The following is a 12,209-nucleotide window of genomic DNA, read 5'->3' on the forward strand; positions in this document are numbered from 1 at the left end:
TGAACTCCTTAGTAATAATAATAAACCAAACAGGAACTATTGACAGCAACTATTAGTCCATGTTCGAAGTCCTACAAATACACCCAGTAACTGATCAACACTTAAACCCCGTAGCCAGACTATAACCGTGAGGAAATTTTATCCTCCTTTGTTACGTACTCCACTATATATCATGCATGCGGCATGCCCACTACAGTTCCCTTACATTGCTCTGACGCGTGGCGTCAGGCGCTATATCAGAAAGATAATCAAACAGTTACATTTATAAAAACATTACAACTTTCGGTGAAAAGTTTTATCATAATCTGAAAAAAAATATATATAAACATTTGATCGTGGGAACCAAGCCAAAACCTGCAAAAAAAATCAAACGTCATTCACGGTCACGGATTCGCGGATTTCATCGATCGTGCGAGATTTTAAAATAGGTTTTCATGAATTAAAATGGCAAAACAACAAGGCAAAGTTTATCTGGGATACGAAGAAGAAGTGATTGGGGATAAAAACCAGACGCTACTCAACTATACAGTGAATAAAATCGGTGGTTTTCCTGTAAGTTTTGGTTGTATTTTTTATTGTAGCTGTTATCACGTTTTACTATCACGTTTTGTTTTAATTTGCGTGATTTTTTAGGATTGGCCGCCTGTCGAGAACTTGCAGCTTTCGTCGAAATGTCCATTGTGTGGTTTACACAGGTTGTTAGTGGTGCAATGCTATGCACCTCTGGAGAATTCTGTTTACCATCGCACCCTTTATGTTTTCGCGTGCATAAGTCCAAACTGCTGGATCCAGTCAGAAAGGTGAATACGAAAATAACCATTGCTAATACGTACATGAATATAATGCATACTGGGATAAGGAAAGCTATGAATTAGGTATTGATACAGTACTTGGGTGAAGTATGTAGTCTATTGCTTCTAATAGAACTTAAATTTGACAATTCATGAATAATAATCCCCAATGTTTTGCAATTAACAAGTTTATTTTTCATACCAGAGGTTAAAGACTTATTTGTTTTATCAATATGTTATTTTAACAATGTTTCCAGCTGGTTATGTGTACGAAGTCAATTCCAAGATAACTCGAGCAGTCAGTCTAGTACCACTGTAGTGATGCCGAGTACTGAGAGTAATATGATGTGGTGCAATGGAGCAGATGAATGGGATGAAAATGATAATGGAGATACAGCCAATGGCAATGTTATGAATGTGGATAATGCCAGCCCTAAAAATGGTATGCAGAGGTAAGCTATTATTCAGACAGCCTGTAATCCTCCTCTAAAATGATATAAAATAGCAAAATTTATAGTGATTAGTGTTTAGGAACTACCAACATTAAATTAATTAAAAACTTTATAATAAGATAAAATATTAGTACACTAGGTTTATTGTAGCATAGATAGATTTTGTTTGTCTCATAGTGATTTTCTGAGTTATTGAAACCTTAATAATTATTTACCACTAATAGCATTTACGCATCCATCCGTCACTCACTAAGTTAATTTTAATTTAAGGTATTTTGTATTTCTTTAGTTAAATGAATTGTATTCTTTTGGAAAAATAAATTTCTTAAACCGTAAACTGTAAAATGGCTCCTGGTAAAAATAAATATTTCAGAATAAACATATTTTGTTAGTAATTCATTGTATCACTGTGTTAGTTCAGTTAGTTCAAGACTAATTTATCTTATGACAAAGGATAACCTAACAAGGAATGCCTTAAGTTGTTTGCCTGTAGGATAGATTAGCAGAACTGACATACAATTAAAATAATATTGAATTATATTACTGTTGATTAGGAATTCAGATGAAGATGAAGAGAGCAATTCATTTGAACTGGAGACTGTAGAACAAGCGCTGGGAAACCTTCAAGTGTTTGATGCCCACAACGCTAACATGTCTCCTGTCCAAGGTAACATCATTTTAATGGTACATTTATGATTAAGGATAGGTAGTTAGTTATTTATTAGCATCCAATCAGTAACAACTGTCAGTAATCAGTGCCAGCAGTTACTGTCAGTTGAAGGCAGCCCTCTAATTTTCTCTCTCTCTCTCTCTTTCTAATGAGGGGGCCTGTCTGCGTGCCACTTAAAACCAAGTCATAATAACTGGTTATGGTCAGTTAACCGATCGCATGTTTGGGCACAAAAATATATCTAACTGTCAGTTCTGTTCGGAGACAGGACAGGAGTCCAGCTTTGAAATAGACGACTCTGGGCGCCATCCTATTCGCGTCAGACAGAGTACTGCAGGGCGGAAGACAAGAGGGAAACCACTGCCCTATATTTTTGCCTTCCTAAGCATGAAATCATTTTATATTCAGAGAGAGTGGTGGAGTATGCTCCATACCCTCTCCGGTTGATTGAGAGGAGGCTTGTGCCCTGCAGTGGGACGTATATAGGTTATTTATGTGTGTATTCAGAGTTTTTACATTAAGATACTAAGAATGATATTTAATTTATTTATTTTACCATTGTACATCTGTTCTATATGCTTAGTTAAATAAAAAGTTTTGAAGTTGAATTCATATAGGCTAGTGATAGTTATAACATTAATTCCCGAATGTAGGTGCAGTAGGCGCTATCGGTGCGCCGGTAGCCGCCGCGGAGCTGGAGGGCGGCGACGAGCCTGGGTTAGTCACCGTGGACACGCCCACCGCGCCCGGCAATGACGTCGAGGCGCTGCTGCAGCAGGTACATGATAGTTTTCGGATATTTTACATAAAAAATACAAACGCTTATTTTATACCTCTTAAAATATTTTATTTTCTCGAAAAGCTTTAGATAATAGAAAATTTGTTTTTTTTTTTTAAAAAAGTCATGGTTTTTCGAACAGTCATGAACCCCCCTATACATTAAGTATTATTATAAACATCAACGTTTATAATTTCAGACGGCAGAGCTACCACCGGACTTGCGAAGTCGGCTAATGTGTGCGCCCCTGCAGTTCCTGCCCAAATTCATATACGTGGAAGAGGAATGGAGGAAGCACTCCAACAACGACGACCGAGTTACTGAGCTGCTCAATAAATATAAGAGGGAAAATGGTGACTAATTTCTTGACATGACTTATTGTAAATTTGCCAAAAATGTCATTAACTACTTGGCCGGACAAATGGGGAGCGCTTAAGGCTCTCACCTGGGGTGAACACACTGTTTGTGTAGACCTAATGGGTAGTTGTCAAATATCAAAAATACGATTTGGTTATAGTTGCAAAATACACATAAACTGACAGTTTGTATGGGGCTTGTACGGAATTTGAGTACTAGTATAAGTGTAGTAACTTATTTGATATTTCAGCGGAGATCGAAGCATGCGGCGGCGGCGACCGCGCAGGGGGCGGGGGCTCCGAGGACGAGCCGTACGAGGACGCGGCGCCGCTGCACGGGGACAAGCTGTTCCACGCGTTCCTCACGCGCCTGCGCAATAACCCTGGGCAGATACTTAGGTTAGTTCGTCCTACAACTTGTTTCTCTAATTTACGCGTATACGCCCAATAGGTATAGTATATCGCCCAAATAGTTTATAATTTTAGTATTCACTGAAGCCCTTGATTTATCTAGTTAGATAAAACCGAAGGCAAAGCTGGCACTGAAGAAATAAAAGAGTTTTTAAAAAGAACTTTTGTGCCTATCATAAATGAATAAGGGCGCTTTGTCATAATAAAATAAAGTACATTTTTGTCCGCTAAAATCGGGACTAATCATCGTTTAGCGCTCAGAACAATAACTAAAGCATAGAAGGAAGGCTAAAATAGCAACAGAACTCTATAATTCTGCTCTACTTTATCTTACGGAACCGGCGTAATGTTAGACAAAGACGCATATACAAAAATTGTTTCGTAATTTCGTAGGTTGTCACAAGTTTTTCATTGCCTAGTGTTGGGTTTCACTTTAGTAATATGTCGATAAAATTAAATTTACTTACAATTAATGTCGATAAATTTTTTTTACAAAATTTCTTTTTGTAGGATGCAATTATCTTCTTCTTGATGAAAGGAGACTCTGTCTCTGATAGGTAAGTATCTAACCATTTTTGGATTATATTGTCTGGTTTATATTAGTTTGGAGCTGCAGCTCACATTCAGGAAGGAAAGAAAATAGCCAACTGTTATCGTTTCATCGGTAAGTATTTTGTAATATTCGAATTTATTTATGATGTCATCCGCCGTGCACTGGTGTCGATCGACGTGCCGTGCAAATTGGAACCGCCGCCGCCGGGTCTAAGCCGCACAGACGGTAAGAGGCCCGATGGGGTCACGCCATAGACATAGAAAAGAGTATGGACTGGAAATACCTACAGAAAAAACGTGCCACTCTGTAAACATAAAATGGCGGTCTTTACTAGGGCTACAAGCTGTTTCAATACTAGGATTACCATACTCGTACCTACTAGATATAGCATTATACTTAAAAAAATACGGCATACAAGTATTCATAAGAGAACAGAAAGGGAAAGTAAAAGGTAGGTAGGTGGTGTACTGTATCTTTCGTGTAAAACTTGTAAGTATTGTATGTTGTGTGCAATAAAGTATATTTGTATTTGTAAAGGAAGGTTTAGTCAAGATTTATCTAAGTCGCTTACACAAATCTATAACATTCATTACATTCTTTATTGGGCGCAGTTCGTATCAACCTGGAGTGTTGGAGTAGGAGTAAATAAGAACAGGAGGTAAAATGAAATATAAATTAGATCGTAAATCTGTTCATTTTCATTAGCAAGTATTTATTTCACACGTTATTAATTATGTACATTATATTTACAATAAATACAAATGTATTAATTTCTAAACAGTGTCAATTTGCTTAGAAACTGTCTTTGTGACACCCTGTCACATTGTTTTTTTTTTTTTCATTAAGTCGTTTGATCTTGAGGCGGGACTTGTTCAGCTTTTCTTTTAAATTTTTCATCTCGTCTTCTTGAACTGACTGAAATAAAGTTTAATAATAATGTTAAAATAGTATATGTACAAAATAATCTATAAAAATAAAAGTAAAATATATCTGATTTAAGTGCATTGTGCAGCTGGTTGAATTATACACTCTATATATGTATATCATGTTAAAAATATAAAAAAAGAAAATTATTTGATATACCTTTTCATGTAAATCCAGTCGACACTTTTGGATTTAATATCTGAAATCAAAGATAATAATAATTTACTTATATAAAACGTGTACAACTCATAATTGTTTAGGCATAAAACAACTACAGACTTAGTATATACTAAGTTTATTAAGTACATAATAATATGTAGTTGAATGATAGATAGTATAAACGTGTTGTGATAACATGATACAAATATCTTATCTATCTATCCAGCAGTGAGATGATGCAGGCTAGGCTGAAATTTAAATTTAAACACCATTTCATCTGTCTGATCTATAATGTTCAATGTAGGAATAGCATCGTCTCGAAGACGCCTCCACTTTGAATTAGGAACACACATAAATGAATCCGCAGTAAAATGTTTCGAGCAAATACGGCTGTACTTATTTGGAATCCAATTTCGTCTATTAATGCGAATTATCCATTCTTTCTCTTTGTTATCGTCTACAGGAAATCTAAAAATTAAAAGTATCGATAATTTTAGTACATCACTATGGACAATTAACATAACCTCAAATCAATTCCGTATTCATCGATGAAACGTATAATATAATGGATATCTCAAATATTTTATGCTACAAATCTATTCAGCAAAACATATTACTTTCCTAAAATTGTTCAGCAGTTCACATTTCACTAGAAAATTACAAAAAACTTACCGATGAAACGACAGAAGTTGTTGGCTATTTTCTTTTCTTCCTGAATGTGAGCTGCAGCCCCATACCACACAAGACATAATGTCACACAGTCGAGACACTCAATTATTTGATATAAATAAAAGTTTCTTTCCATTTATTTGGAAAAAATATTGTTAAATTATCACTTAAAACAATCTGAACACAAGACACTCGTAAACACAGTTGACGCGACCGTGTCAAATAGTTCGGTAAATATAAGTAAAATCTTCTTATGTATGTTACTATGTATTTGGCCGAGTTAAAATGAGTCCAATAGGTCCAAATGACATTTCATGTTGTGACAACCTCGGAAAAAATGAAGCAAAGAGCGAATCATTTGTCCTTTTCTCACTCATAGTTTGTGTCGTAAGCTAGAAGAGAGCCGGTTTATAGTTTCTGAATTCTTATTTTAGCCTTCCTTCTATGCTTTAGTTATTGTTCTGAGGTTTAGCGTTACCGAATAATCGATTATATCACAATAATCGATTATATCTAACAATTGTTATATTATAATCGATATAATTGTAGAATTTCCAGTATCGATAGTATCGATTCAATCGATAGTATCTATATTATTCAGGGGCTTAGAAAATAATCAATTATTATTCGATATACAGTCGATTATCGGGCAACACTAACATCGTCATAAACTGCAGGTACAGCCGCGAGCAGCCGCCGCTGCTGGGCGCCCCGCTGCCGTCGGCGGCGGGCTCCCCCGGCGCCGCGGCCGCGCCCTCGGCCTGCGCCCGCTGCGGCGCCCGCCTCGCCTGCGAGCTGCAACTGGTCCCAGAGTTCGCCGAAACCCTGCGCGTAGCCCCGACTAACATCGCCCTCTCACACCTGCACTTCCTCTCAGTCCTCATATTCACCTGCTCTCAAAGCTGTTGGCAACCGAACGACACTCTCGTCCAAGAAACCGTCGTCTTCCAACAAGAGGTTGTTTAAAGGCACTGTCGACAAGTTCTACACCCTGTCTTTGAAACCGATGTTAAAAGAATTAGAGATTTAGTGTATAGTTTATTGGCTGCGGTAACAGCTGGGTGCCATCCCGGGGCTGAGAATCTACGTTCATTGTAGGTCACGTTTGTCACTTCAAATAACAATAATGCTAAAAACCAATAATCCTAACAATAATCTTAAAATGAAATTGTCTATTTTGCTAATAATGTGTCCCTTACCATAGTCCACTTTATTTTTTTTTTATTGATTTAAGAGATAAAGTGTAGCATCGAAATATCTATACTTCTCATTTCAACCTGAGACAGATTTGTCGCAAAATTGCGCTATTTCCTATTCTTACACGAATTCTATAATTCCTCCACACGGGTAAACTAATGTTTCAAAAACCTGAAGCTTATCGGTTCACATTATAAAAATAAATAGGTACTTGTTCTCTTTCCAATACCTATAAAATGTAGTATTTTTCGATCATTTCTTAGCTGTAACCAATTATGTGTAATTATTTATTTAATTAACTATTTTGTATGTAAGGAACTCTAGGTAGTCGAAAGTTATTATGGCAACAAATGGAAAGTTTCCTTTGGAATTCATGACGTTATAATTGTACAACAATTATTTTCCATTAAAATTATTTTTTGAAATTTTGTTCTGAGGGTTAATAAGGCCACATCGAAAAGCAATATTGCAATTTGACATTTGCGCATAAAAAGTAAGTGCGCAATGCAAACAAATGTCAAATAGCAATATTGCTTTTTTAGATGAATTGTTTCGATGTGGCCTTTTTAACCCCCCTGTTTATTTATGTAATATTGAGAAAAACTGAAAGTTAAAATAAATTGTCTGTGATGTAATTTCCATTACCATAAATTTGAGTAGTAATGGTAAATTTATATAGATTATTTATTATTAAGTGCACCTAGTTCGCTTTGCAAGTAGTAATCTACCATAAATCAGAAGTGTAGATTGTTAATTGAAGACGATCTCGATTATTGTTGTATAGAATTAAGACTTTCAAAGACGCCATTTTATGAACTGCCAAATAAGATAAAACTTTGAAGGACTTGAAGTTTTACGGGGGAAAATAAATTTAATGTATAGGAATAACACGTAACATAAGCTCACGACTATGTTGGCAATTAGGGTAGTCAGAGGTTCGGTCACGAGTACTAATATGTATACACTTTGAAACCATGTCACATTAACATTTTTGACAAATTAAACTGTAAGTCTCATTAAATGTCAAATATGATAGTGCGACAAGGTTCTAAAGTGGGTACATGATATTGCTTATGACTGTACACACCTTACCGAGCTTCCTGTTATACTAACGTGATAAGACGTGTGTTGGTTTACAGTATATCTAGTCTAGTCAGTAGACCATTGCGGACTAGGCTTATTTCTTCAGTGCCAGCTAATTACGTAGCGACCATTTGTTTTCGGTTTTATCTAAGTAGATTTAAAAGGCTAATGGCGATATGTGCTTAATAAATGCCTTCAAATATGAGAATGCAAATATGTATTGAACTGAACTCTCCGCCCCAAATATATATAACTATATTTTAAAATATTAAATCTTGTATTTTCTCTTTGTCTGCGAACATTATAATTACAATCAATTTTATTCGGCACATTTTAAATATTTCTTTCATTAATTACTTGTTTTATTGTTGTGTAAGCACATTGTAGATATATAGCAAATATAAGGAAGTAATTAGTAACTGTGATTTAATTATTGAAATGTATACTAGTGCCGATCCATACCTATATTTATTACTCCAAAGAAAGCAATAGTGCAATTTGACATTTGCACATATAAAAGTAAATGTCAAATAGCAATATGAATTGCTTTGATGTGGCCTTTTTAACCCCCCCAAATCATGTTCTATTATATATTATCCGTCTTCTGATTAAAATAGATAAGCAAAAATATTTGTTCTCTTTATTTTTCGTTCCACCTCTTGCGTTAGGTATGTTATTGAATAGCTAGGAGGATGTTCTTCTTTAAAGACATAACTATTTCATCCGTCCATTCTATATTTACCTCAGATATTTACCATTTGTTTTTTTGGAAGTATTTTTTTTTAAATAGTTCTGTCTTGTAGTGCGAAAAAATCACACCCATCTATTTCGCGTTAGGGGATTTACCTCTGTCTACTCATGCTACGTTATGGGGGGGGGGGGGAGACCGCCATCATAGTTCCCCTTCTCATGAGAGTTGGAGTTCACACAAAATTCAAAATGACATCAAGGTTCATTAAACAAATCACAAATAAACCAAACTCACGCCCATAATCCCTAATGGGGTGGGCAGAGCCATAAGTAATCAATGACAACTTTCAGTCACTGCTGATATAAAGTTTTAAGATAACGTGGCGTTCCCGAGAATGTTCCGATTGTATAATCGCTCCCACTGTAGCACCCACCAATAAAGCGTAATAAATACTGGACCCTTAGTTTTATTTCCAAGTCACGCAATATATTTACGGTTATACACTTCTCATCAAAAAAATCGAAACACTTCCGTTTTCATTGTTTCTGTCCGAATTTAACACAAAAAAGAATTCATACGATGAAAAAAAATACATAAATGTATAGCTGGCAGTTTGGCCATTACAGTAATAAGCGAAAATTCTAAATTCAAAATTAGAATTTCATTTGTTTATCTTATAAACGAAATGAATCACTGTTTTGAGACAAATGTGTGTTTAGGGTTGGAGTACATTTAGCGTTTAAAAACTAAAAATTGGCGCCTATCCTTAAACTTTTTGTTTTTTATTTCAATACTGTGACTTTGGGACGTCTGAAAAAAGGTTTTTTTTCTAAAACGTATGGATACTTCGCCCACAGAAGCCGCCCAAGTTGTGGCATTGCTGGATTCTGGCCTTAGTCAGCGTGTTGTGGCTGCAAGACTGCATCTAAGCCTGTCATCTGTTCATAGAGTCTATAAACGTTATCGGGAGACTGGTTTGTTCACGCGCCGTTCAGGATCTGGCAGGAATCGGGTCACTTCTGAGCGAGATGATCGATTTATTGTAACATCTTCTTTAAGAAATCGACGCCTTAACGCTTTTCAACTGCAGCAGCGGCTTCGTGTTGTACGAAGGGTGGCTGTAAGTGACTCTACAATTAGAAGAAGGTTGAAGGATCGTGGACTGGTACCGCATAAGCCAGCAAATGGGCCGAAATTAACTGCAGACCATCGAAGAGCGCGCCTTAACTTTGCACGTGAGCACCTAAATTGGTCATACCTACAGTGGAGCAAAGTTCTCTTTTCTGATGAGTGTAAAATTATGCTGTATGGTAACGACGGAAGGAACAAGGTCTACAGAAGAGACGGAGAACGCTATGCACAATGCTGCATTGAAGAAAAGGTCAGCTATGGTGGCGGTTCGTGGACGGTTTGGGGAGGAATCAGCGCCGACGGTAAGACAGAGCTTGCTTTCGTGTCTGGGCCACGTCTGCCTGCACTAAACTGTCATCGGTACGTCGAAGAGTGTCTCGAGCCTCATGTGATGCCCTATGCACATTTTATTGGCAACGGCTTCATATTCATGCACGACAATGCTAGGGCTCACACCGCGGGCGTCGTACGAGATTATCTTAACGAAGTCGATATCTCTATTATGGAATGGCCAGCAAGAAGCCCGGACATGAATCCCATTGAACATCTGTGGGATGAATTAAAGAGACGAATTCGAGCAAGAGATCCTGCCCCAGAAACACTTAGCCAGCTGCAAGATGCAATCCAAGAGGAATGGGACAATATACCACAGCATGTGATCGTGACTCTCATCCGATCGATGAAGAACCGTATGGAAGCAGTAATTAGAGCTCGGGGAGGGAATACAAGTTAATAAATAAACGTTTTTTAGCTTTTTTTTTCATTTACGTGTGTTGTTTTATCCATTTCCTTTATACTCCATACGGAATAAAAATGACTCATTTAACAAAATACGAAACCTATGAAAAATTCATTTAAATTTAGAACATTAACATTAAGATTTGATAAGCTCATATTACTCACTATTAAACGACATTTAACATTTATTCCTAAATGTACACATTTTTCTGATAATCCTGACAAAACGTAAACTTGCAAGGTGTTTCGATTTTTTTGATGAGAAGTGTAGTTAATGTAATAAAATTATTATACATCAATGATTGTACTTACACGTGAATATAAATCTACATTTTCCAGACAGCACTTTAGAAAACACATTTTCGCATTTAAAAATAACCCATTCTAGAAAAATCTAGAAGTTCTATATTACTAGTGTATCCGAATTAAGAAAATCATTGTACGTGTATCCAAATGCTTTCGGAAAGAACGAGAAAATGCGTGACATTTAAAGTGTTGTCAGTAAAGGTAAAATATACTATATGGTAGAACAGTAATAAAGATTTTTTGGAAGACATTTAATTTCTGGAGCATCAAACATTAAGGTAAATTATAATTTTAATATGAATAATAATCAGTTCTATATATAGTTATATAATTTAAGATATGGAAATCATTTATTTAACAGTTAAAAATACCACGCACATATAATAGTAAAATTGTATTCCTTTATTCTAGCCACACTTCTTTCCATAAATGATACGGCGAGTCGGTGAATAGAATTTTGATCATCGTGGTTTTGATTTGTTGCATACCGCATTAGAATTGTGTTTGATCAATTATTTCACACGTTAGACTTAACCGAGTTTCTTTTGCACCTGCATAATAATGTCTAATGAAACTCCAGTTCCTCCGCCAGTTTTATGGGCACAACGCAAAGAAGACGTTCTTCTTACGTTTAACGTTGAGGCCAAAGATCCCATTATTAAAATAGAAAAAGACTCAGTGTATTTTAAAGGCGTCAATGCGCAGGACAACAGAGCCCACGAGGTAACTATACCTTTGTACAATGCAGTGGTTCCCGAAAATAGTGGTTTCGTAAATAAAGGCAGGTGCATAGAAATGGTGCTTCGTAAAGAGAAAAAAGATGCGCCCTATTGGCCATCACTCACTAAAGACAAGAAAAAACCACACTACCTAAAGGTAGACTTTAACAAATGGAAAGATGAGGATGACGAAGATGAAGACGGAGGCGGCAACAACTACGACATCGAAGAGATGCTGCGGACGATGGGTGGCGGCGCCGGTGACAAAGCCGACAAACCCTCCTTCGATGATCTGGAAGATGACTCAGATGATGAAAACTTACCAGATCTCGAATGAAACCCCCAGTCATAGCAATAATATACCTTATTAATTAACTTGACAACAGTACATTATGACTTGTATATTTTAAGGTTTTTACAGTTATAATAAAATTACTTCACAAACTTATGAATCTTTTCATTTATAGAAGTTAATCCAAGTTGGATCTTGGAAACAGCCATCATAATATATAAACAAGAACCCCATCTCCCTGGTTTCATGTTTGGATATCTTTTGCAATATCCTGTCCAGCTGAGGGGGT

The 12,209-nt window shown here is 36.3% G+C and overlaps 2 protein-coding genes across 2 annotated transcripts; both read left to right on the forward strand.

Moving 5' to 3' along the window:
• The first annotated feature begins 217 nt into the window (after positions 1–217).
• LOC126370080 (programmed cell death protein 2-like) lies at positions 218–8,673 on the forward strand. Its single transcript, XM_050014795.1, has 8 exons — positions 218–552; positions 634–800; positions 1,049–1,243; positions 1,798–1,910; positions 2,567–2,691; positions 2,891–3,044; positions 3,299–3,446; positions 6,441–8,673. The coding sequence occupies exons 1-8, from the start codon at positions 445–447 to the stop codon at positions 6,727–6,729; spliced, it is 1,299 nt and encodes a 432-aa protein (XP_049870752.1). The 5' UTR covers positions 218–444; the 3' UTR covers positions 6,730–8,673.
• Positions 8,674–11,325: 2,652 nt separating this feature from the next.
• On the forward strand, positions 11,326–12,076 carry LOC126370146 (uncharacterized protein CG16817-like). The gene has a single exon (XM_050014900.1). It carries the CDS (start codon positions 11,471–11,473, stop codon positions 11,963–11,965), a length of 495 nt encoding a protein of 164 aa, XP_049870857.1. The 5' UTR covers positions 11,326–11,470; the 3' UTR covers positions 11,966–12,076.
• Positions 12,077–12,209: the final 133 nt, after the last annotated feature.

Source organism: Pectinophora gossypiella, chromosome 10, assembly GCF_024362695.1.
Source record: "Pectinophora gossypiella chromosome 10, ilPecGoss1.1, whole genome shotgun sequence".
Taxonomy (NCBI): Eukaryota; Metazoa; Arthropoda; class Insecta; order Lepidoptera; family Gelechiidae; genus Pectinophora; species Pectinophora gossypiella.